Source organism: Leguminivora glycinivorella, chromosome 20, assembly GCF_023078275.1.
Source record: "Leguminivora glycinivorella isolate SPB_JAAS2020 chromosome 20, LegGlyc_1.1, whole genome shotgun sequence".
Lineage (NCBI taxonomy): Eukaryota > Metazoa > Arthropoda > Insecta > Lepidoptera > Tortricidae > Leguminivora > Leguminivora glycinivorella.
In genome coordinates this window covers 11620306-11646452 of record NC_062990.1, presented here as the reverse complement: position 1 = coordinate 11646452, position 26147 = coordinate 11620306, and the positions used below count along the sequence as shown (strand labels likewise).

The following is a 26147-nucleotide window of genomic DNA, read 5'->3' as shown; positions in this document are numbered from 1 at the left end:
CGTCAGCCTTATTTTACGACAAGTATTTTAGATAAGTATAATACAAGGCAAAAGTGCAGTGTAGATAAGGCATACAATCGTTTTGAGTAAATACAAGCTGTGCTTATAAATTCAATATCAATAAAACGATAGTTCGATTAGGCAGTAGGTGTTTTCCCAAATCTGCCCAAGCCAACTATGAAATAAGTAGAAAACCATACAGATTAGATTAGGTGTTATATAGTAAAGACACTGAGACATCTGGAATTTGACAGCATTTGTTTTTTTAACTCTGGAACACACAGACAAAGTGGGTATGCCAGATAAAAAGCCTTTATTTATACATAATTTTAGGTAAGTACACTTTATATTATACACGGTAAAGCTTAAAGCGGTTTGGAATGGACAGTTATTTAAAGATATAGAAGAAAAGCTATACAGTTTTTTCAGTTATATAATATTATGCTTATTCATTATTTTCCCATGTTATGTTAATATCGTCTACAGTAGACTAGTCTAGACAAACATATACATTGATAAAAAAACAACCCTCTTCCAAATAAATGTTTGATATTACTATCTAAACTCTTAAGGAGCCACACCAGGGAAAGAGAGAGCTATAATATCAGTCTAGTTTTGTGTTTTTTTGCTTATATACGACAAAATATTAAATGTATACATCAGTGTATTTTGACGTAAATGCATTATTTATGATTCTTTGACGCCAGTGTTTTTTTAAACTGATAGACTGAGTTATGATGTATGAAGGTCCATGATGTCGTCTATAGACGACCGTGGCGTTAAAAAGGCTCCTAAATAAATGCATTATCATTATATGGCAACTGAATATAAATTCATCGTAGACCTCTCTTTATTTCTTGATTTTTTTTAGTTCAATTTTTATTTATTCTTGATAGCTAATATATTTTAATGCTCAAATATCACGAAAGTTTTATACGTAAACATTAGCTCCGCCGAATAATTGACACAATTTAGTAAAAAGCCGTACAAAAATATTGATAGTTCGTTCAGTCTACGTCTTCTTTGGTTCGTCCATGTGTTTCAGCTCCTCCATAAGACTCTCATCATCGAAGAACATAGAAGAATCTGAAATGTGTTTACATGAAAGTCAATGTAAAGCAATGTATGGTTCGTGCTATAGTTTTCTTTTCAACTGATTTCGATAAAAGTTGAATAAGTGGATATGTTTTAAAAAAGTCATAAAATTTGTATTTATTTATTTGACCAATATTTTTTGTAAAATAAATACGTTTCTCATCAGCTAAATTTAATTGTAATGTAATGAAAAATCGAGCATTTTAAGTTGTTCTGATAATGCAACTGTAGATAAATAATATGAGTACGTGAAAATAATGATTCAGATATAAAAGCAATTAGTAGGAACGTCAATATACCTGTTCTCTCCAATTTGACTTTCTTTAAAAATTTCTTCTCATCATCGGGATCGGTTTCGGTTTTGATGTCGCCAAATTTGCTCTAAAACATAACACAGAGTCATCTTTTTACCAAGAAATATAAGGAATACTTCTGCAGGCATTTAAACGCCAAAGACGTCAACTAACGCACACGGTTTCAGCGCAAAATTAACCTTCCAACAAGGTTCACGATCACGCGCCGCGCACGAATAGTCATGGGCCATGGCGTTCAAAAGGTAAGGGGTAATTTTGTCTTCTATAAGTGACTCCATATTATACAATCGAATGAAAGTTATTTGTGCAACTAATGTGCCGCGAATCGGAAATGATCAAGAGACTAATAAAAAGTAAATATGTTTATAAACTCATATACCTTTACGAAATCTGGCAATCCGTCCTGTAGATGATACCAGCTCAATATAAATATGAGCGACACGAAGAAGAGATTCGTACTGATACCTGAAAAAGATAAAAGAACATTAGAATAGTCGCGATCAGATATAGCTGCCGATGTGCCCTAAAATATCTGAACATCGATTTAAAGTGTCGACAATAGAAGCGAGCTTGGCCGCTCCGATGTACTCGTATTTGATGGGGTTTGTACGAAATGCATCGATTGACATTTATTTATTACAATTCGATCGAAGCAGAACGCACGTTAAGTTCGACTGAGCATCCTGCCTCGGCAGAGGCAGGTCTACACTGAGCGTTTGCCGCGCGAGTACATTTGCCTCGCGGTGTGCTTCGCTCTGTGTGGACCCGGCTATTACCATTAGATAACTATATCATACACTCCACTTGTACTTTTATACTAACAAGTTTTCATGATATGACGCTAGATGGCGCTGTACCAAGCGAGGTGTTTTCTGCATCGCGCTAACGAAATTTTGATAGGGTTTGTATATAAGGATTTGGGCTTTTACCGATAGCAGCCGACAGTTTCGGGTAATGGTACATGCAGTACCGAAGCCCTGTGAAGTGGGCCTCTATTTGGAGCTCACAGGCGTATATTTGGGCGTGTCTGGATTGGAGTTCCACGTACGCGTCGGTCACTGGTAGATTCTGTGGATAGAACATATTAATTAAGTACCAAAATTGGTTTGAAACAAGTTTAGGGACAATTTGTTTTATCAAATATTTTAATACGTTTAAACGTCTAGTCCTATAGGTATTACCAATAGTCGAGCACTTTGGATTGTGCTGTAACCGGATAGCCTAGAAAATTATATATTGATTTAAACTACCACGATCTTCATTCATATTATTAAATTAAAACGGGACTTAATCGCGTAGCGCGTCTACCCGTGACCACGGACATAATGTCATGTCCGAAACGTCGGGTTAATATAAACGTAAGTTTTTACGCGATTAAGTCCCGTTTTAATTTAATAACTAGAAAATTATGTTAGCTATAGCTGGGGGTGCTGGTTCAAATCTGGTCTTTAATCAATCAATCAATAGTTTACTTCGCCTGGAACTGTTTAATTTTTCTTTTTGTACACGTATAACTTACGTACTAAAAGGAAGCAATGTTTTAGCACACCTCTGCGACACTGGCGATCAAATATATGAAAGAGGCGCGTTCCTAGCACACGGTCTAAGCTTGTGTAGGTGAACGCGTACTATACGCGTTTGAATGAAATATGACAGGTCGACTGTTCGCGTTTTTGACAGGCGGTAACTGTGAGGTAACCGAGAGGGGATTGGCGGCACTTTCAGCGGGGAGCGGGAGTGGCCATACTGTACGATAGTACCCTTTATTATACTGTGGTTTTAATACGGATTACGTATAACGAGCTAGCTTGTGAAGGCCCTTCGCACCCGGTGCCTTAGAAGTACAATAACAACATATAACAACTTTTTCTGTCTGTTACTTATTCGTAAATTAGTGATATAATATATCATAAGCTGTAACGGTATCTAAATGTAAACCGTTCATGTATCTCTCTCTCTCGCGATACTAGATGGGAAGAGATACCTGATCATCCTCAAAATCGCTGAATAGTTCCACATGCAGCTGCTGACGCTCCTCATTGACTCCCGAGAGGAGTAGGGGAGAGAATACTACAGTTCGGATAAACTCGTGTAGACACGACCTGTCAAAATGAATAAAATACAAATTAGTTAAATACAGATATTTGAAAAATTATACATCCTATTTAAGTGCGTTTTCACATTATCCGATCCGATATCCCATACATTTAGGGGGGCTTTGTAAGGCTTCAGAGCGCCTTATGTATCACAGCGACCATTTCTGATCTATTGTGATATCCGATACCGGATCGGATAATGTGAAAACGGACTAAGAAATCAAACAATACAATTTCTAATAAGTGCCACGTTTTAACAGGGTGTAAAATAATCTCTCGCTCGATGATAATATACATAGTTATCCATACTAATATTATAAATGGGAAAGTGTGTGTGTCTGATTGTTTGTCCGTCTTTCACGGCCAAACGGAGCGACGAATTGACACGATTTTTTAAGTGGAGATAGTTGAAGGGATGGAGAGTGACATAGTCTACTTTTTATCTCTTTGTAACGCGAGCGTAGCCACGGTTTAACAGGGTGCTATAGTGTAAAATAATCTCTCGCTCGATGATTATATTTAAGCGGATAAATCGGATAATATTAGTTTTGCTGAACTCTCTAAATACTGCCGACTGAGACCACAAAAGCATAACAACATAAACAACAACATACAATCACGCCTGTGTCCCATAAAGGGGTAGGCAGAGCACATGAAACTGCCAAAGTTACAGTGCCATTCTTGGCAAATAAGGGGTTAAAAGAAAACGAAATTGTGACATTGCAGTGACAGGTTGCCAGCCTCTCGCCTACGCCACTATTTAACCTATATCCCACAGTCGCCTTCTACGACACCCACGGGAGGAAAGGGGGTGGTAAAATTCTTAACCCGTCACCACACCACAAAAGCATACAACATAATGTATGAGCACTAACCTGTGTCTGAGCATAGCGGATCTGCAAGATGATGAAACTAAAACTCCGCCCTTGGCCCTCATTTGAGCACACACCATGAACATGCCTGCAAATAAAAGTGAATTTGTTTTTTATCATGCAGAAACGTCTGCGAGCGATATTACATATTTTTAAATTAAAGGAAAAATTCACACCTCTGGCAGGACTCGAACGTCTCGAACCAGCGACCTTTGGCCTTACCGGGGCTATCCCGCTTCCAACTGCGTTTTGGGTTATCGCGCCAGCCAAGTAAGTTCTTTATTGATGGGTGACTCTGGCATATCAAGCACCAATCAAACGGTAGGGTTGTGCTGACATTAGCATCTGGCTGTATTTCGTGAGTTGGACGTGTGCTGACAGGTATTATTCTCATTAGTAATACATACCAAGTTCTTTATTGATGGGTGACTCTGGCATATCAAGGACCAGTCGTACGCGGTAGGGTTGTGCTGACATCCGCATCTGGCTGTATTTCGTGAGCTGGACGTGTGCTGACAGATATTATTCTCATTAGTTATACATACCAAGTTCTTTGTTGATGGGTGACTCTGGCATATCAAGGACCAGTCGTACGCGGTAGGGTTGTGCTGACATCAGCATCTGGCTGTATTTCGTGAGCTGGACGTGTGCTGACGGGAATGAGCATAGACCCATTTGTTCGTCGCATGATCTGGAAAAATTGTTTTGGAATGTAAATGTATACACCGTTTCAAATTATAGCCCACCGGACTGGACTCTTGTTTTTATTTTTGGAATCGATTTTTGTTACTTATGTTACTTGCCCTGTTTGTATGAACAATGTGTATGTTATTAAGTTAGTATATGTATGTTAGTGTGTGTGTACTAGATGTATGTTAAATGCTAAATTTGAGTCAAGAAATTTTATCTTGATTTCTAATTGAGCTAAAATTATTCATGACTTGAATGGCAAGTGACGCAAGAATAGGTCATTGAAACTCTGGGATTGGCCCAAATAATAGGCTACTTGACCCTTTTTTAAAGTCTGTCTTATATGATTAGGTATTGTCCAATTAACGGAAATAAAATATTACGATATTTTATTATGACCTAAAAACAGCAAAAATATTTTTAAAGTATACTTTTACGCAATCAAGCGAAAACAACACAAACATGTTAATCTATAGATTTTCTGTGCATCAGGTCATTCTATTCGAAAACAACATTTTCTGACTTTTTAAGTATGAAGGCATAAAGTTCAATATGTCAATGATTTTTTTGACATGCAGTAAGGTTCGAATTTGATGACGTCACTACATCGCTGACAGCGTTTTCGGTGGCCAAAATAAATAAAAAATTACACACATTTTTAATCAAAAATATGTAGTCATCACATCATACACTTTTAATACCCAAAACCTATAAATATTGTTTTTTTATGTGAAATACTACAGAAGACAATCATTTATTGTGCCAAATTCGATATGAGTCTAGTAGCCTATTGTTTTTGGGGTATTAAAATTGCCCTGATGAGCATTAGTTGAAAAGTACAAACATCAAAGGTTGAATATAATATTCTTTTCCCCTCACTAGCTCGGAAACACGTGTTTTGTCCTTTAATACCAGCGGGTAAAAACGCATTTTATCCACTAGTGAGTAAAGTAATTTGACCTTGAATAAAGTCAAACTAACTGCTTTAAAATTGATAAAAGTAGGTGAATTTAGTAATAAAGATGATTTACCACCTGTGGAACTACTGGAAGCAGTGATAAACGCATTTCTTTGCGTTGTAGTTTCCTCGCTACAGTGAGGGGAAAAGTTTTGTGTTACACTCGGGTGCAAATGTATTTTACTTCTCGTGTGTTAAAAATCTCGCAAGTTCAGGATTCTATTCTCGAACCACTCGCTTCGCTCGTGGTTCAACTATAGAATCCTTTCCCTTGCTCGTTTTTTAATTCCACACTCGGCGTTAAAATACAACTTTGCCCCCTTGTATAACAAATAACTATTATTTTATAAAGCCCAAGAGTACTTTAAATATAAACTACGATTGCAGCAGACCATGGTCTATAGGTGCTAAAAACTACAAAGCAATTAAAGTAGGACAATAGACGTGACAGGTTAATGTATCCAAGGTCTGACATTGGAGGTTGAGTAAGATCAGATTTAATGGGCATATTTTTCATTAACATTCATAATATGTGATCTAGAAAATATTGCTTAGACTTTGTTCAGAGACCATATTCTCAAATCCGCAACGCAGGCTTCGTCAGCTGAATACAAATTCCGTTATTAGCTACAAGCTTCGTCAAAAAGTATTACAATGGAAAATCCGCAACATGCATCGTAAATAAACTAAACTAAACCTAAAAGTATAGGTTGGCTTTATACATGATAATAAAATGAGATAAGTTTTATTGTATTTGGCAAAGTTCCAATTCGAAATGACTTTCACATTAAATTAGTTGAACAAAATTTTACATCTTTACTGCAGCACTTGTAACTGGTAAATTGGGAATACTTTGTTCAAAAATAAAAAGTTAGTTTAGTAGATCAGGACTTTATTTTTAAATCAAGTTATTTTCACCTATACTTTTGCGTTCAGCTTAAATAAAAAACTATGAAGCGAAATAATATAAAAATATTAAATGTACTTACTTGAACTGCAGGTGCACTGGCCTCATATGTGTTACATTAGGCATGTAAGTGTAGTAAAACACCACATACATAAATATGGACACCCACAATATTGCAGTAACGAACACGGATATAATCCCAGCCCTGTAAAGCAACTCCTTCACGTTGTTTATTCCGTCTTCTGTCTTCTTCTTGTACCCTAAGTACTGGTGCAGCACAAACGCCTCTATAGGATTACGCACAAATTCTCGAAAAATGTGAAATGGATTCACATAATTTAATATCGCCATGGTTTTTCTAAATGATTTGTGGACTCTGTTATCTAAGCTCCGGTCAAGGAAAACGGAACTAGAACAGTGTTTTAGATAATGACCGATTTATTGCATCGACGATAATGGGCAGACGACTAAAGTGATAAAAGTAGAAAGAAAACAAAGCCACCGGGTGATAAGTTGAACTGTCAAAAAGGTCGACTATGTCAGTTTGACACTTTTACGTTCCATTATACCTGTGTACAAGACGGATGTCTAAAGCGCAGATTTCTGAAATGGGGTTGAATAGAAATGATTACTCTTTTATTTCATTCTGGACATTATATTTCTCAAGATTTCAGAGCCGCATATAATATTTTGCATAAATGAATCAAATTACTTATGTACGTAAAAGGGAATGGCTTTTTGTTCCGATATACGTAATATGCGTTCAAAATGAATTCATCATTGAAACTAAAACCTATTAAAAAGTACGTACATTGGAATGTACTAGTCAAACGTCAAAGCTGTCACTGTCAAAAAACAATACAACATTAGGGCGAGAATTATGCGAGAATGTTTCAAAATTTTGAAATATTTCAAAATTATAGTTTAAAAAAATAAAATGTATTTCCGCCATAACACTTATAACAGTATAAGGCCCTATTTATGTCTGTGGAGTCGCAGTATTTCGAAAACATCTAGTATCATTCCTAAGCCAAGCTTGTCGGCTTCGGCCTACCAGCCACTATTTGTGGAAAAGCATGTATACCAAGAATGGGAGAGGAATGGTCTGTTCATGCCGGAGAATTTCAGTAACAAGCCCACTTTCAGCATCGTGCTCCCGCCTCCGAACGTTACTGGGAAGTTGCATTTAGGTTAGTAAAACAGCTGATTTTGATAGGTTTATAATGTGTGTTTTACTTTAATTTTATGTATGAAAAAGAGCCCAGTTCATGTGGTAAAGGAGTTGTCCTGGCATGGCTTAGCAAAAAAAAAAATTTGAAAAAAGAAAGTTGAATAAAAGTATTAGTTTTCCTAATTGTACTGTCCCAATTTTTGTTGAATGGAGTTGTTGTTATGAAAATTTTATTTTATTTAATTTGTATAAAAGGATACAGATGTATATTATGCCCCAATGACTGTTGCCATATATGAGTTTGGGACAAAATAGGAATACCTACATCACATGAATAGCAGGAACAAACGGGAAAACACCAAAATGTAACCTCTAATGATTCCATTTTGGTGCTTTCCATTGCATGTTGAAATAAATATCATAAGATAATGTTTCATAATTTATTTTCAGGTCATGCCCTAGCTGGGACAGTCCAAGATGTAATAGTCAGAAGGAAGAGGGCAATGGGCCACAATGTACTCTGGTTACCGGGCACAGACCACGCCGGTATAGCTACACAGGTAAATCTTATGTTTAGATACAGTGTGGTCTTATTTTATAAAATGTGTGAGAACAAGGTGTGTCTAGATTATTTATTCTTGCAACCAGATGAAAAAATAAAATTATATTTTAAATACAACTGTGGCAGATAAACTGTTAGGTTTTCGCTCGCAATGTAAAAATTAGTATTCAAGTGTTTTTTGGATAAATACATAAATAGTTATTTGTTTTACAAGGGCAAAGTTGTTTAACCACACATGCTTTATATTGATACCCGAGCAAGCGAAAGATTCCAATATTGTGAGCATAGCAAGTGGTTTTAGAAGTAGAATCGTGAGAGTGGTGAGGGTTTCAAGGCACAAAGGTCGGCCCTGTGTTATGATGATGTGCTTTGTGACAGATACCTTGTGTTCATGTTTATATTTGTTTGTACTAACTGACCTATTGGATATGACAAATGATTAACAAAACAGTACTGCAACATTCTGTTCTTTTCAGGGTGTAGTTGAAAAATACCTGAAAAGCCGTCACAACCTCACTCGCCACGAGTTAGGCCGCGACAAATTTAACAAGGAAGTCTGGAAGTGGAAGGAAAAGCATGGCAACACCATTTGCAAACAACTCAGGTAGTTCTTGAAACTTTGCAAGTAAAACAAATAAGTAATAAGGCAATCATATACAAATTAGTCTATGGGACAAGAAAAAATCAGAAGTAAATATTCAGTATTTATCGTGTTTTTTTTTTTTTTAATTTTTCATACCTTTTCCACTCAGAATCAATGAGCTCTTTCAATCCTAATAACAGAATTAAAATGACCAAAATTTCATACATTTTTACTTTCCACTGAGTTACTAGCCATGTGAGTAATCGTAACTCAGTGGAAAAACTTTGGGATATTTTTTTTCCTTTTAGGATCCAAAGAGCTTATGAATTATGATTCTGAGTAGAAAAATTATGCAAATGTCCAAAAATAAAAAGTAAATTCGACATTAAAATGAAAATCAGTTCTAATACCTCATTTAAATATGCTCATATTTGTTTTATTTTCAGGACTATGGGCTACTCTTTAGATTGGGGCCGGGAAATGTTCACGATGGACCGGAAACACGTAAACGCTGTGAACTTCGCGTTTATACGACTGTTTCAAAAAGGACTGGTTTATAGACAGAAGGCTCTGGTGAACTGGTGCAACACTCTGCAGTCAACTGTGTCGGATATTGAGGTGGATAATATGGAGATAAGTGGCCCAACAGGTATCTAAATTTTTTTATCAAATTGAAACGTTTTAAGGCCACTGGGTTACCGATCTAGTGGTTATGGGTCATAAGTCCTGCTGAAGACAGTGAATTATTTTACTTTTAATTTATTTTTCGACATCTTAAATGTTATTCCTGGTAAAATCAAATATATCTTCATATTCTGTCCCGTTAGCCAGGGGACAATAGTACACATCAATAGATAACAGATGGCACCACATAGGTTTTACTTGTAAACTTATGAAATTGTTTTTCTTTTCAATTGATCGTATATAAGAAAAAACCGGCCAAGAGCGTGTCGGGCCACGCTCAGTGTAGGGTTCCGTAGTTTTCCGTATTTTTCTCAAAAACTACTGAACCTATCAAGTTCAAAACAATTTTCCTAGAAAGTCTTTATAAAGTTCTACTTCTGTGATTTTTTTCATATTTTTTAAACATATGGTTCAAAAGTTAGAGGGGGGGGACGCACTTTTTTTTCCTTTAGGAGCGATTATTTCCGAAAATATTAATATTATCAAAAAACGATCTTAGTAAACCCTTATTCATTTTTAAATACCTATCCAACAATATATCACACGTTGGGGTTGGAATGAAAAAAAATATCAGCCTCCACTTTACATGTAGGGGGGGGGTACCCTAATAAAACATTTTTTTCCACTTTTTATTTTTGCACTTTGTTGGCGTGATTGATATACATATTGGTACCAAATTTCAGCTTTCTAGTGCTAACGGTTACTGAGATTATCCGCGGACGGACGGACGGACGGACAGACAGACATGGCGAAACTATAAGGGTTCCTAGTTGACTACGGAACCCTAAAAAGCGATAACTTTAAAGAGCCGGGAATCGAACACAGGTCTCCAGCTCACGCAGGTAGCGTTCTTACCACTAGACCCACCCGGCCACTGCGGTGACTGTCGAAATTTCTCTGGTGTTTTGATTTTTATTTTATGTAACTTCAATGTTGATAGGTATACCAAATAAGTGCTTTAGTGTAACACTGTTAACTTGTATGCGAGTGTTAAAATAAATATTATAGGTCATTCATACACAGATTGACTAAGTATTACCACACCATATCACATTGTGAAGGATTCCTCGATTCACAATCATACCTTTATTTTTTAGAGTTGCAGTTACCAGGATACAATGATCCGGTGAAATTCGGCCAGCTATACGAGTTCGCGTACAGAGTATGCGACAGTACGGACGAAATTGTGGTGTCTACCACGATGCCAGAGACAATGCTGGGAGATGTGGCTGTAGCTGTGCATCCAGACGATAAAAGGTATTATTATTGACTTTTCAAGAATAAAACTTAGAAGATACTGCCTCACTTGTGTCGCTTAATTTCAAACCTCCAAAAATCCATTCTGCTTTAAGGTTGAATATGTAAAAAATATAATGTGACCTGAAAGATAATCAACCGTATAGCAGAATGGATTTACCCAGTTTTCAAGTTAAGCGACACACTTAGCTTACCCATAGCTGGGCACCGTTAATCAAATAGTTAACTTCGTTAATCGCTAATCCGTTACTAAAAAAGTTAACTTCGTTAATCGTTAAAGCGATACATTTCGACAAATTTAACGTAAGTTAAAGTTAATCGTTAATCCGTTAACACGTGAAAAAAAATTAACTTTTCTTTAAATATTTAGTTGCATCAGTATCCACTATAACGTATTATATTTCTGTAAAAGGCCGAAGTACAGCTAGCCTATTGAACTCTAGGCTGCACGTGGAAGGCAGTGATCGCCTGAGCTACTGCCAAGAGCTGTGTCAGGAGAGATGCTGGCGCTGACGGGACTGTTGTGGCACTTTGGGCGGTAGAGGCTAGGAAAGCGAATGTGGTCGTAAATAGGGCTCGAATTTGCTGCCATTGAATTTGCTATCACTACAACAGTCGCCATGGTAAAGCTTAGGATTCACCGAATCAAAGTTAGTAAAAGAAAATCCACGTGAAGAATACTTTTTTAGGTAATATTTCGGACTTTTAGCAATCGAAATCGGTAAAACTTAGGATTTACCGGCAAATCATAGGATTTGCCGTACTTCGGGCTTTTATAGTAGCGTTCAGAACGTGTTTTTCGCAGCGCAGATGGCGCCTGTGCCCTACTAGATTAACGATTAACGGACTCGGAGAAATTTAACGGAAGTTAACGAGTCCGTTAACATTTTTTCAAGTTAACTTAAAAGTTAATCCGTTAATCGAAATGTTAACTTCGTTAATTAACGATTAACGGATTAACGAGTTAATGCCCAGCTATGAGCTTACCTTATATCTGCTTCTCATCTTAGCGCTTTTCCAAAGGCATCCCCCATAGATCTTATGTCGAGGACTGACTTTTTAAACAAAAAACACAATTTGTTACAATTTTTAGAACATTAACATTCGTTTGGAATAAACTGTTTTTTTTTATTACGTTGCAAAGACTCCTGATTATGAGTAGCCTCAGTGATTTCATAACACCTAAATCAAATACACTTATGAATCTTTGACCTTATATTAAATGTAGATCGTTTTCTTGCCTAACATGCAATTCTTACCATATTTTCAGATACGAACATCTAAAAAAGAAGCGAGTCATCCATCCTTTCACCGGTGAAACTTTACCTATAATTTTCGACGAATTCGTCGACATGAAATTCGGGACCGGAGCGGTCAAAATCACTCCCGCCCACAGCAAAATAGACTACGACGTTGCTAAGCAACACAACCTGGCTCTCCACCAAGTTATAGATGAACAAGGAATTATTATAAACTCTAAAGAATTTAACGGGTTAAAGAAATATCACTGCAGAGAAGAAATTGTTAAAAGATTAGATGAGTTAGGACTTTTAAAGAAGGTCACACTACATACGATGATTCTACCTGTTTGCAGCAGAACTAATGATGTTATAGAATATTTACCAAAAGAACAGTGGTTTTTAAATTGCACCAGTTTAAATAAGAAAGCAATGAAAGTTGTAGAGAATGGACAATTAAAGATACAGCCTGAGAAATTTGTGAAGAACTGGATGAATTGGTGCAAAGACGATAGGGATTGGTGTATTTCCAGGCAGTTATGGTGGGGTCATGAAATTCCTGGGTACAAGTGTAGTTACGGATCAAACGTGTGTTGGATTGCGGCTAATGATGAAAATGGAGCCAAAATGATATCTGCAAAAATGTTAGATACAGACGTAGAAAAAATACAAGTGGAAAAAGATACAGATGTTTTGGATACCTGGTTCTCTTCGGCGATTTACCCGTTTTCCTCTTTAGGATGGCCGGATAAATATAGTCTGGATTACGATAAGTTCTATCCCTTGAGTTTAATGGCTACGGGGCATGATATTTTAGGTTTGTGGGTGCACAGGATGGTAATCCTTGGACTTGAATTAACGGATAATCTTCCATTTCAAAATGTGTTGCTCCATGGAATAATTTGCGATAATAAGGGAGCAAAAATGTCTAAAAGCAAAGGTAATGTTATAGACCCTATCGATGTTATACATGGAATTTCTTTAGATGAACTTAAAAAGAAAACTGAGAAGATGTATTCAGATGGGATTCTTAGTAAAAGTGAAATGGCGAAATCTTTGGAATATCATAGAAGCAATTTTTCGAATACAAAAGGAATACCAGAATGTGGAGTAGATGCATTGAGATTCACATTATTGTCACAGGATATAAAATCTCATTTTGTCAACTTTGATGTGAACATGTGTCATTCAAACAAATTATTCTGTAACAAAATTTGGCAGAGTGTTAAATACACTCATCTGCAGTTTGCTAAACTGAAAGAACTACCGGAATTTACGACCGTTTTAGAAAATGATTTGACTTTCTTCGATTCATGGATTTTGAGCAGACTAGCACATATGATTACTATAGTCAATACGGCTATGGAAAAAAACGATTTCCACTTGGCCACAAAAGCTTTGAGAACGTTCATTTACAATGAATTCTGCGACGTATACTTGGAAACTACCAAACCAGGTTTCGAACACACAGACCAGAAGATTGGTTACGCTCATGCTCATACATTGAGCACCGTTTTAAACGCTTCTCTAAGATGTTTAAATCCTTTTATGATTTATTTGACACATGATCTGATACCAAGGATACCTGCATTTGAAGAAAGTATTATATACAACTTTAATGATTATGACGATAAGTATTATAAGTACCCTAAATCTGACGAATTTACAAAATGGAGAAATGTAAATTTGGAAACTCAAGTAGATCAGTTTCTAAGTACAATATATTTGATTCGACAATTGAAGGGATATTACAATATATCTAACAAACTTAAACCAACGGTGTGTATAAATACAACAAATAACATTTTAAAGGCTGATATCAATAAGTATTCTGATATAGTGAAAATTTTAACCAAGTGTGACACTATTAATTTTGTTAAAGATACAAACAAAAATTTCGTAAGTGGTCAGCTAGACACGGGCACTAAAATATATGTTGAATTATTAGGTAAAGATATGTCTTTAGCTATGAGAGAAGCTAAAGCTAAACTAATGAAAAAAGTCAACAAGTTAGAAGATTCTTTAGCAAAGGTACGACAGAAGATGTCTAGTCCGAATTATGAAAATTTGTCAGAGTACACGCGAATGTTAGACAGAGAGAACGAAAAGAGTAAAAGAGAGGAGTTGATGCAGTTGAAACGATTGGTTGTTGATGATAAATTAATAGCCAGCGACAATAAAGAAACTTGAAATTGTCATAGTAAATAAAGTGATTGTAAAACGATTTCAAAAATAGGGCTTTTTTCTTGTTATTTTGTGACATTATGTCCGGTTAGCCAGGGGAGTAGTATATCTTGATGTAACAAATTTTACGTATGATATTTTCTACTCTTATCTCTTTTTAACTCATTACGGAAACATTACATTATCTTGCCATAAAAATTGTCGATTTATTTAAATAACATAAAATCAGGGTTTTACAAGTCACCCAGGAGACCGTCGCTATGGCAAAGTGATGTGTTGAATAAATTTTATTTCATTTCGTTTCACGAAATAATAAAAATATTCACCCATTGTGCTGTAAATTTATTTTAAGTCAACGTCAAATGTTTGTTTACTATTTACATTTTCCTCCTTTTTCATAAGGGGAAAAGTGTATGTAAATATATTTTTGACGTCTTCTAAATGTAATACTGTAAATATAAATTATTATATATTTGTTACCAGATATGTCTTTTATTCCAATTTTGCAAATGGGTGAATCAACTTTTTCTTGCCTGTTCTTGCCATGGTTACGGTCCCCTGAGTCACGCTGGTTTTATGCAAAACTATGCTACTTAAACTATGCAAACATGCATTTTTCTGGTGTTAACAAGTCCTTTCCTTAATTTGCCACCTACAAACATGGACTACATGCATGCTTGCATAATTTTGCATAAAACCAGCGTGACTCAGGGGACCGTAACCATGGCAGTAACAGGCAAGAAAAAGTTGTTCACCCAAATAGGTAATTTTTACCTCAAATAAAAAAATGCATTTACTTTTATGATGTTATGATATGATTGTTATGAAAGATAAAACCCAGTTTACAACCAACGATAAAATTTATTTAAAATAATTGACTTATAATTTATAAGTTTATAACAATAATGGCCCCGTGAAAAATAAAACCATTAATTTCAGATTTACACACAAATAAAAGCCAAATAAAGAAGATTCATAAGTTCACAACATAATCATAATATTCTTATTAATATTCATAACATAACTATTCATAAAGTCAAACACAAACAAAACCTATTGCACTATACACGACAAAGTACAGTCGGCAACAAATATCTACCTACGCTACTGTAATTTATGAAAATCTTCGGTTATGAAGTAACCTAAAGACTTTGATTTGTCTCGTGTTGATATTTGTTACTGACTGTACATACAATTTTATTTTAACATAAACCTTAGGTAGCTAAACAGATTGTTAAAATAATCTGCTGTGACAAAAATTTATTCATTTTATACAGAGTTATTATATAAAAAAAAATCTAGTTTGTATGTATCTTAGTACGTGGGAAGGATGTCAGTTTAACTGCCTTTGCATGGCAATCAACTTTTTCTTGTCGTTGTACTTATTTTGTCCAGTCACCCAGGAGAAAATAGACTGTTTTTGATAAAGTCGTTCTATTAATAAACTTAGTCGATGGATCCAGAGTAAAGGGCTTCAAACTACCATTGGAGTGTAGATTTAAGAGTAACCCAGAAGACTCCACAATCATACTAAAGACCTAGTACCTATATACCTACCATAGAGGAATAAGTAAGGAAAGAGTTGAAACTCCATACATCAGTGAATGCGAGTTATTCGTAGTGACATCTAGCGTCAAATAGCGTAAATTAACAGTACCACTACTAGACACTAGGTGTCAACAATGTCACATCTGCCAAAAATTTTAATATTAAAACAGTTTAAGACTTATAATCAATGATCGGGGATTTGGATGCCACACTGCGGGATGTCAAGTAGAAACAGTGATATGGATATGCCGTCCGGCCCGTGAAAATTTTTCTTATGTCATAGTAGACAAATGATCAGACGGAGCACCTAATGGTAAGCAACTATCGTAGCTCATAAACAATGAGGTTACAAGTAACTGGTCGAAAAATAAACGCAATTCCCGTGTAGGTAATATATTTATAACATAAACGATATTGAATAAGCAAGTGTTGGTTAGGTAAATAGTAATGATTAGAAATGTAGGTATTATTTAAGTATAATATAAAAAAAAGTCAAACTTTCTTTATCACTAAGATGTGAAAATTTTGCACTAAATTATTTATAGATAATAAAGTGAATTTTCACTTTAATTTATAAATCACATATTTTGTTGTACGTGATCCAGGCCTATACTGAACTGACCAAGAAAAACAAATTCAGCAGTAATAACAATGATGACTTGATGTCGCATTTGTTATTTAAAATATTGACGCGTATAGTAATAAATTCATAATAATATAAAGGTAGGTAAATATCCATACTAGCATAATGTTTGAGGTCATTCACCCCGTGTGGCATCCAAATCCCCGATCACTGCTTATAATAATTATAATAAAACAGTTTACAACTTATATTGCATAAGGAATTGAAAACAGAATACTGATTGATATTATTGTAATATTACCCAAAAATTGTTGAGCATTAGACTTTTCGTTCGTCGCGACCTCTATTGACAAGTAGTAGTACTGATAAATTACGCCATTTGACGCGTGATTGACGTTAGATGTCACTACAAATAACTCGCATTTACTGATGTACTGACTTACAATTCCTTCCTTACTTATTCCTCTACGATACCTACAGTTGTCATCATATATACCTATCGTATCGGAACTGCCGAAGTGCTCAAAAATAACTGAACACATTCTCTAAAGCACAATAAATGTTCATCTATTTATGAGCGCCTTGGCCTCTCAGATATATTTGTCGGCGACTGTACAAGAAAAAGTTGATCTACCTATTTTATTATAGTGGAAGTTGTTAAGTAAAATACCTAGTTTATAGTTGCAAAAAATACTGCCCCCCTTATTCATAAACGTCCCCTAAAGTTATCAAGCCGATAAAGTTTGTCCCTTTCCGACATATATGTATATGATATCATGGTGTGATAGAAAGGGACAAACGAACTTTATCGGCTTGATTACTTCAGGGCCACTTGCACTAACGAAAATGGAGGGTAAACACGAGGGTTTTTTTTTTTTTTTTTTTCCTATCATGGCTTTTACTCCTTGCTATTTTGAGCCAGGTGGATTCTGCCAATGTCGTGGTGACTTTTGACTTTTTTTTTTTTTTTTTAACGAGAGTGTTCGGTGATTTTGATTTAATTTTTGGAAGGATAGGTCGGGAACCTAGAACGAAAAATAAAACACAATGTTATGGACGACACAGACAAAAACAAAACATATTACATGACACATATGACACTGTACCAACACGAGGGTTAACCCACAATTTTATATGGAATTTGACAGATGACAGCCCACTAACCTTGAGTTAAGTAGTTGGTGCAAGTGGGCCTTAGTGAACGTTTATGAATAAGGGGGTATATTTCTCATAGCTCATAGGACATGTAAACTAAGAATACCGAATAAAACATCTATCTATATTTCTAAAGCTAAATCATTCTCACAGAACAGAAACACTTAACATAATCAAATACAAACAGACATAAATCTATTGTAAACAAAACAACTCATTTTGGTTTAAACACAAGACTAACTAAATACGAATATTATTATTATTCTAAATATATTTATGGGCTCAAAGTGCACTTCAAGCAGTGTCAGTAGACTCCCAAATTGTTTTTGGAGAATAGTCAAGAATCAAACGCTCATTCGTTAAAATATGACGTAATACATTCATAATTTTTTATTTTCCACTGAGTTACAACCTTAAAAGTTATATGAGAAAACGTAACTCAGTGGAAAAAAAATAGGTAATATTTTTTTCCCCTCACTAGCTCGGAAACACGTGTTTTGTCCTTTAATACCAGCGGGTAAAAACGCATTTTATCCACTAGTGGACAAAGTAATTTGACCTTGAATAGAGGCAAATTTTCTGCTTTAAAATTGATAAAAGTAGGTGAATCTAGTAATAAAGATGATTTACCACCTGTGAAACTACTGGAAGCAGTGATAAACGCGTTTTTTGCGTCGTACTTTCCTCGCTATAGTGAGGGGAAAAGTTTTGTGTTACACTCGAGTGCAAATGTATTTTACTTCTCGTGTGTTGAAAAACCCGCAAGCCCAGGATTCTATTCTCGAACCACTCGCTTTCCAGTTTCCACACTCGGCGTTAAAATACAACTTTGCACTCTTGTATAACAAATAACTTTTTATTGAGTTGTATTAGTTATGTGGGGGTAAAACGTATTACTGCCTTGTGCTTTCAGATTGCGAACAAAAACACTTAAATCCTGGGATTTGAAATAAATTGAATAGTTAATGTACCTATCTATCCGTCTAAGAGTTACATTTGTTTCATCTGTAACATTTTTGGTGATGAGCACTAAAAAATCCTGTCTGTAGAACCATTTCAAATTGGCGAAAAAAAAAACCTTATTTCATTATTATTATATTGGTTAAGAGTTACATTTTGCTGACTCTCTCCCATATTAGTATTATTACTTATGATTCTTATGCAACAACAAATCTAATTTTGAGTTAAATGGTCTGATGAGGTAGTCACATGGAAGCAACAGATTGTATCGTTAATTTCATAAGTATTTCCTCTCATACATACATCTTTAAATAATAGGTTTTCTTCATAAGTCATAAGTTCATAACGCCGTCATTTCATTACTTTTCTGTGACCCAGGAGACAGCCATAAAATAAATACTTATCTTATTTGAGACGTTTTCAATCAAAAGTTAACTACATTGCCAGTTGTCGATAAGATCGATTCCACATTGAAGCTATTATGGAATTATTTAGCGCCTTATTCACAAGCGACGACAGTAGGTAGGTAGTGTTTTAATTGAAAATGAAACATTTTATTACAAATTACCTTATCCATCAGCAAAAAAACAGTGAATAAGCATTTTGTTTTTCTTATATTTTCTTATATCATTATAGTTTAAGTGTCTTTAGCAATGCTTTTTTTATCAATGGTTCCTATAACTTACTATGTATACCGTACCCGCGGTGAAGGATGGTCCATATAATCCCTTCCAATCTGTTTTGGTTAGGCTCAAAAATATTACTTTATATAAAAATGAACCACAGGGACCATCATTTCATGCTATAGAGGTACGTGTCAGAATCTTGCAACACACGAACCGAAAATTATGCAGCCATTGAAAACCAGTTCACATTTGAAGTTCTAATATAGTTGACAGTTTAATGAGTTATCCAATAGCTGCTATGCGATGGGCCAGTATTACCGTCACCATTGCCATCAGAAATATGAGCGGCCGAGGGAGGTACTCAAAAATACCTAAACATGCACTCTAGCTCTAGCTTTAAAAGCGTTAGTGGCTCATATGGTAGAGCGCTGGATTATCGATCCAGAAGCTGTGAGTTCATGCTTAAGGCAGTAATTTTCGACATTTTATTTCATTCTAAACCTAATAGAGGCGTGTTCAGATATTTGTGAGCACATGACCGGTCTGATATTTGCCAGTCGCTTTTCGGTGAAGGAAAATAAGGCCGAGTTACCCTTCGGGTTGGAAGGTCAGATGGCAGTCGCTTTCGTAAAACCAGTGTTTACGACAAATCTTGGGATTAGCAGTCAAAGCGCATCCCAGGAGGATGATGATGGCCGGTCTGATATATCTAATGGCAACAGTATTACTTCCCGAAGAAGTTAAAATGTGAGTGTGTTTAGTAAAACCTCCCACTTTGTCGGTTACCATCAAGGTGAGGTTTACTTGTATCTTTATATGAATAGACTGACAAATAGTAGGGTCATTAGTGGCAGTGACCTTGCAAAATGTTCGCAAAGGAAGCCATTTGGCACAGTTGTTCCTTGGGTCATTCTGAGTCATTTAAGACCGGGTGACACGAGATACCCCCCGACAGGTATGAGGGGGAGGGGGGTAAAGGTACATCTTCCGCACTACATTCTGGGCTCCATAATATCTTCCCCCAGAAAGTTACCAGATCGAGTTTGGTGTCGTTTTTTCGTGTTGTCGCCCGGTCTTTAATGACTCAGAATGACCCAAGGAACAACTGTGCCAAGTGGCTTCCTTTGCGAACATTTTGCAAGGACGTCCATACAAATTCTTCTGTAAGGCTTTTGATAGAGTGGATCACAAAATCCTATTGGAAAAAATATATTTCAACGGAATACGAGGGAATTTGTGGAGATGGTTTAGATCCTACATTACTAACCGTACACAAAAAGTGGCAGTCAACGGATATGAGTCGAGATGTGTCAATGTAACCTTTGGAGTTCCACAAGGCTCTATATTAGGACCCTTGTTATTCATTTTATTTATTAACGACATAGACAGCTGCTTTAAATTTTGCAACTTTTTACTTTACGCTGATGATCTTAAAATTTACCACACTGTCGAAAACGAAGAAGACCGCTTAAAATTTCAAAGTGATTTAAACCGTCTCAGTGATTACTGTCATATAAATAAACTTTCTTTTAGCTTACCTAAATGCAAACTAATTACTGTTACCAAGAAACTTAACCAATTTCCCACTTCCTATACCCTTAGCGGATCGACTCTCGAAAATGTTTCGGTAATAAAAGATCTTGGTATCCACCTGGACTCAAAGCTTCATCTAGATTCTCATATCAACTATATCATAGGTAAAGCATTCAAAATGTACGGATTTATCATGCGTCTTGGAATGGATTTTAAGCAACCATCAACCTACCTACATTTATATAAGTCTTTGGTTAGGTCTCAACTAGAATATGCTGTGTCGATATGGAACCCTTTCTATGATAAGTACAAAAACTCAATAGAGATTGTTCAAAAGAAATTCTTGCGTGCCATGCATTACCGTTGTTACCGTTCTCGTCTAAGCTACCAGCAGCTTCTCGATACGTACAAATTACTCAACCTACAAAACCGTCGCCTCCTTCTAGACGCAATGGTCCTATAAAACCTTTGTCATAGTAAATTCGACTGTCCCAGCCTGAGTGGGGCTCTCAGCTACCGCGTGCCGACGCGGGCACGACAGCGCGCTGCTCGCATGCACCAACTGTTCGCAGATTCGCGCTGTCGAACCCGCGCCGGGGAGCGTGATCCCCTTTACAGGATGGTCAAATCATATAACTTACATTTCAATGAAATTGACATTTTCATGATGTCAGACAATGTATATAAAAACAACTTAATTAAATTACTCAATAATAAACAAAATTGAAAGTCACTCCAGTAGATCATACTATTATGTACTTACTACCATTCTTACATGTCCTCAAAATTGTTGATAATGCAGTCGTTTGTTTTGTAATTTGTTATCTACCTTTTACGTGTTACGTACCTATATTTGTTAATAAAATTGTGTTAGTGCGTTACTGTATTCACAAACCTTTGTACTATTTCAATTGTTAAGTATCTTTAATTCAATTCAATATCATTGTTACCTTGCGCTGTATACTGTAGATTTAAGTTAAATCTAGTAATCGGTGGACAATGTTGTTGGTCTCACACCTTACTATTGTTAACACTGTAATTCTCTATTAGAGCCTTGTGTGTTACTGTTTGTTGTCCCAAATAAATTGAAAAAAAAAAAAAAAAAAAAAATCAGCCACTAATTTACTCTACTAAAAGCGGCCTTATAGCAATCGGCAAAGAGGGACGTTTTCCCATACACGCTCACAAATAATGTCGCTTTAGCATATCTTAGTTAATACTGAAACGATATACTATGACCTCTTTGTTTTCTTTGCTTTCCCTCTGCCCATCTTCTTTTTGCCTGAATGCAAAACGATGCATTTCTTACGGTTTGCTGCAAATAAAAAAAAACGTTTTTAGTATATAGTATAGTTTATATTCTCTTTAAGATATAAGAGGTAATTTATATAATTAAGACAAGGAATGGAAGTTGGAAGTGAAAGAAGTTAATGTTGAAAAAACATTTATTATTTAAAAAGTTCATCAAAACTCTCTATTTTCCCCATGGCTTCTGCAATCCTGTAACAAAGAAAAATAATCAATTTTAAGTTTTAAAGAAGTATTATAGTTATAACATAATACTTCTCAACCTTTGGTGGACAATGTTTGAAATTAACAAAAAATACAGAAATGTTTGTTTCAAAACATACTAAATGCCTCGAAAGTGCGAAGATTACACTCATAGTTCATTTAATGCGGGTCACCCGATGGAAAGTACGAGGTTGCCAGGCAACAGTGTAATTGCCGCTTAATATTTAAGCAGATATTCCCTAGTTTAAGAAATGTTTTTCAAAATTTTATTTTTCAATAAAAAAAAAACACTAACCTTCCGAAAACTTCAACTTTTTTCCTTTTGTGCTCCTTGTCGAGTTCCTGTCGCGCCCTCTTAATACTAATAAATTCCTTTTCATATTCAGCTAAAACAAAAAAATGCCGTTATTTTCGGAACTTAACACTTGGGTGAATCATAATTACTTTTTATAAGCCTGTTTGTCCCGTCAGCCAGGAGACAATGGTGACATGGTTAGCAAGAAAGTAGTTTTGTACTACTTTAAGTACTTTGTACTATGTATAGTCAATGTTTGTTTTACAATTACAATGTTTGTTTAATTTAATGCCATGAAATCAGGAATTAAAGAGTGACCCAGGAGACCAATTATGTAACCATGGCAACGGCTGACAAAAAAAGTAGATTCACCCAATTATAATAATATAGATTATAGATCAACCAAAAATTATATTTTAGCTGACCATATTGTGGTGGCCACTACAGTGAAGCTACTGATTTATTTTATATAGTATGTCGGGCCGTTTTCGGCACTAGAAAAAGCGACAAATTAAGCATGTGGGCCCGAATGTTTATAGTCTCATAGACAGTTTGAATTTCGCGCCTTTTTTAGTGTCAAATAATGTTATCTTTGTTCGAATCAATATTGAATGCCAGTAGTATATTGGGTGTCATATTTCTCGGCAAAAAGAGTAGAGATTTAATTGTGGCAACGTGTGTGAGAAAACGGGACCACACTACAATTTTGCTACTTTTGAAATTGTATTTTTTTACACAAACATATTGGCAGCTACATTTTGGTGGATCTATAAAAGTAGGAGTGTAATGAAAATATTATAATTTTTAAATGTTTACTTACCTGTTTTAAGTTATCCTTTTTTTGTACACCACAATATGGTCACTAAAGGTTATATTCAAAATAAAAAAAATAACCATTTATTCGTAAAATGTAGACGTTTTTACTGTCACCCAGGAGACAAAAATTGCCTAAAAGTATGTTAAAGATAGCTTAAGATTTTTTATTATTATGTAAGTACTGATCGGCGATTGATCCTAGTCACAATAACATGACTGTAATAAGTACTGTTATTACAATAGGATTTTTTTAAAATTTATCTTATTATTGTAAGTGACTCAAGAGATTCTAATGCATTGTGCAGGCACCATCAGAAGGTAGATTGGCACAACAACATTAATTAGGATTAAGGGCCGGTTGCACCAAACCGGCTGGCACCGTTAAAGCGTTCGTTAAATTTTATTGTATGAGAAGTTCCATAGAAATCTGCTGAGTGACAATGATGTGTCTGTCAAATGTGGTTGGTGCAACTGGCCCTAAAGGTTTGAAATATGGAATGCCTTATGACATTACATACATTTAACCGTGACTAAGTGGCCCAGCGGAGAACACTGGCTCAAATCCAGCTTTGGACTCTTGGAGGCTTTCAGTTTAAAGTTTAATAATAATAGTGTGACTACTAAAAATATAAATTAAAATATTTTCTGTTTTTATTTTTTATAGGAAAAGAACTGGCAGCTTCCTCGCTCAATGTATAAGTATTGAAATTCAGCGAAAATAACTTATTTGTTTAATTTAAAATATTTTCTATGAAAATAATTAACTTTCAAAATCACTTACTAAGTTTGGTCATATCCAGTCCCTTTTCTTTCTTCTTCTCATCCTCATGCCATTTCACGTGTTTCACCAGACAGAACAGGTACTTGAAACTCTCGGAGCATTTCGCACAAGCGTACATCATCTCGCCTTTCTCAACTTTCTCTGGGCCCTCGGCGTATGGGAGGTCATCTTCGCATTTGTCGGCATTCTTTATGACACCTCCGGGGAGGATCTCGAGAGTCGGCCAGCTTTCCGGGGGCTTTAAGTCTGTGTGCTTTTGCTCGGGTATATCCTGAAAAGAATAAGATTATACATTTGTGAGATCACATATTATTAACTTCTATCTCAGGTCATTTTAATAAAAAAAAGGCTATTTTAACTGTGTACTTATGGAAAAATATATCAAAGGACTAGTGTTATATAATATTTGTGAGTGTGTTTAGTAAAACGTCCCAATTTGACGAGATTTGCTTGTATCTTATATGAATAAACTGACAAAGGGACTTTATAGCAATCAACAAAGTGGGATGTTTTCCTGTGCACACTCACATTTATCTAGTTACACAAAAATATTATTCGGAAATGAAAATGTTCAAGGTTTTAAGTTAGAACTAGAAGAAGTAGTTGCGCAAAAAATCACCCTTAATCTTGCATTGACAAACTTTTAACTTTTAACAAATATTAATTTGTGCCCTGCCCACCAGTAGGTAGTTATATATATTTGAACTAAAGAACAAATGAATTGTTTCTGGAATGGATTAAAGTGTGTAAGACCTATGTCCCAACTGTAATTTAAAAAATAAAAACACTCGCAAAATAAAATCATAAGCAAAACAACTAATTACATTTTGTGCCACATCTCTTACTATCGGAATTTCATCCAACGGTTCAAGAACTTCTGGAACAATCATCTCCGCTGTATCACTGTCATCTCCTACCACTTCTTCAGACTGTATGGACACCATACTCCCAATGTTCGAGTCCTCATCTTCGTTCACAACACAATCGTACTCAATGTTATCAACAACACACGTTTCAAGTACTTCCTCCTCGCAATTCCTTTCTCTCGAAGGCTGCACATCTTCCATACGAACCAGTGGCACATTCTCCAGATCTTCACCACTTTCTATAACGCTGGCCGCTGACATTTTTACTAAAAACTTTAATAAATCTTGATCGTACGACCCTATCAAAACATCACGGTTTTATAGAGATATGTTACGTAGTTCAAGAGCTTAATGTGATCAGCGTTGCTAATGAAGTGTAAGCAATAGTTTACAACACAAATTGCTAATGGGAGTAGAGGAAAAATCCATTAATTCAACAAAAATGTAATAAGGCTGACCTAAGTACACATCAACTCCATTTTGACACTCACTTTTCAGTGTTGCCAGTGCTAGTAGTTAAAGTTTGGCCACATCGTAGTTTCTTATTGAGGTCAAATAAGAAGAATGTTAATAGTTGCATCTCTTTCTTCTATATGCAAAGCGAAAGTGATGCACATTCGTAATGCAGAAACGAAATACAAAGAAAAATAATTTGTAAATGGTACGTATAATTATAGACGGTCAAGCAAATCTTGTCACTAATAAACAGGAGCGAAATTAAAATTTTCTATTGAACGATAAAGCTTTCGAACCTACATTTTTAAAATTTGCCGTCTTTATTTAAGACGGAAAGACTAAGACGGTGAAAAGATAAAAAAAATTACTAGCGTAACGAATCCTACACCTCTTAGTCCCTAAGCC

At 35.5% G+C, this 26147-nt stretch overlaps 3 protein-coding genes across 6 annotated transcripts; 1 reads left to right on the top strand and 2 right to left on the bottom strand.

Moving 5' to 3' along the window:
• Positions 1-161: 161 nt before the first annotated feature.
• LOC125237187 (seipin) lies at positions 162-7451 on the bottom strand. 2 transcript variants are annotated; one of them, XM_048144180.1, is made up of 9 exons: positions 7015-7451; positions 4999-5068; positions 4785-4860; positions 4381-4465; positions 3394-3511; positions 2339-2477; positions 1789-1874; positions 1395-1476; positions 162-1086 (listed from the first exon to the last, which is right to left on the bottom strand). In XM_048144180.1, the coding sequence occupies exons 1-9, from the start codon at positions 7281-7283 to the stop codon at positions 1013-1015; spliced, it is 999 nt and encodes a 332-aa protein (XP_048000137.1). In that variant the 5' UTR covers positions 7284-7451; the 3' UTR covers positions 162-1012. The 2 variants fall into 2 exon arrangements, with proteins under 2 accessions (XP_048000137.1, XP_048000136.1); XM_048144179.1 differs by lacking the exon at positions 4785-4860 and having other exon boundaries at positions 4923-5068; positions 7015-7449.
• Positions 7452-7833: 382 nt separating this feature from the next.
• LOC125237059 (valine--tRNA ligase) lies at positions 7834-15093 on the top strand. Its single transcript, XM_048144001.1, has 6 exons — positions 7834-8122; positions 8554-8663; positions 9142-9269; positions 9695-9897; positions 11030-11189; positions 12460-15093. Exons 1-6 carry the CDS (start codon positions 7870-7872, stop codon positions 14615-14617), a joined length of 3012 nt encoding a protein of 1003 aa, XP_047999958.1. The 5' UTR covers positions 7834-7869; the 3' UTR covers positions 14618-15093.
• A 7031-nt stretch (positions 15094-22124) lies between these two features.
• Positions 22125-25764, bottom strand: LOC125237196. Of its 3 annotated transcripts, none has more exons than XM_048144189.1 (4): positions 25245-25764; positions 24421-24691; positions 22824-22914; positions 22448-22516 (listed from the first exon to the last, which is right to left on the bottom strand). In XM_048144189.1, the coding sequence occupies exons 1-4, from the start codon at positions 25545-25547 to the stop codon at positions 22465-22467; spliced, it is 717 nt and encodes a 238-aa protein (XP_048000146.1). In that variant the 5' UTR covers positions 25548-25764; the 3' UTR covers positions 22448-22464. The 3 variants fall into 3 exon arrangements, with proteins under 3 accessions (XP_048000148.1, XP_048000146.1, XP_048000147.1); XM_048144190.1 differs by having other exon boundaries at positions 25266-25764; XM_048144191.1 differs by lacking the exons at positions 22448-22516; positions 22824-22914 and adding an exon at positions 22125-22331.
• Positions 25765-26147: the final 383 nt, after the last annotated feature.

What these genes read in the sequence shown, in the direction of transcription:
- LOC125237059 (XM_048144001.1), top strand. Translation starts at nt 7,870, where the DNA reads ATGTATTTCCGCCATAACACTTATAACAGTATAAGGCCCTATTTATGT. An exon ending in GGAGATAAGTGGCCCAACAG is followed by an intron (nt 9,898 to 11,029) that starts GTATCTAAATTT and finishes TTTATTTTTTAG; the next exon opens with AGTTGCAGTTACCAGGATAC. An exon ending in GTGCATCCAGACGATAAAAG is followed by an intron (nt 11,190 to 12,459) that starts GTATTATTATTG and finishes CCATATTTTCAG; the next exon opens with ATACGAACATCTAAAAAAGA.
- LOC125237196 (XM_048144189.1), bottom strand. Translation starts at nt 25,547, where the DNA reads ATGTCAGCGGCCAGCGTTATAGAAAGTGGTGAAGATCTGGAGAATGTG. An exon ending in TAAGAGATGTGGCACAAAAT is followed by an intron (nt 24,692 to 25,244) that starts GTAATTAGTTGT and finishes TATTCTTTTCAG; the next exon opens with GATATACCCGAGCAAAAGCA. An exon ending in ACTGGATATGACCAAACTTA is followed by an intron (nt 22,915 to 24,420) that starts GTAAGTGATTTT and finishes TTTTTGTTTTAG; the next exon opens with CTGAATATGAAAAGGAATTT.
- LOC125237187 (XM_048144180.1), bottom strand. Translation starts at nt 7,283, where the DNA reads ATGGCGATATTAAATTATGTGAATCCATTTCACATTTTTCGAGAATTT. An exon ending in CCAGTGCACCTGCAGTTCAA is followed by an intron (nt 5,069 to 7,014) that starts GTAAGTACATTT and finishes CAATTTTTCCAG; the next exon opens with ATCATGCGACGAACAAATGG. An exon ending in GAAACTGTCGGCTGCTATCG is followed by an intron (nt 1,875 to 2,338) that starts GTAAAAGCCCAA and finishes TATCTTTTTCAG; the next exon opens with GTATCAGTACGAATCTCTTC.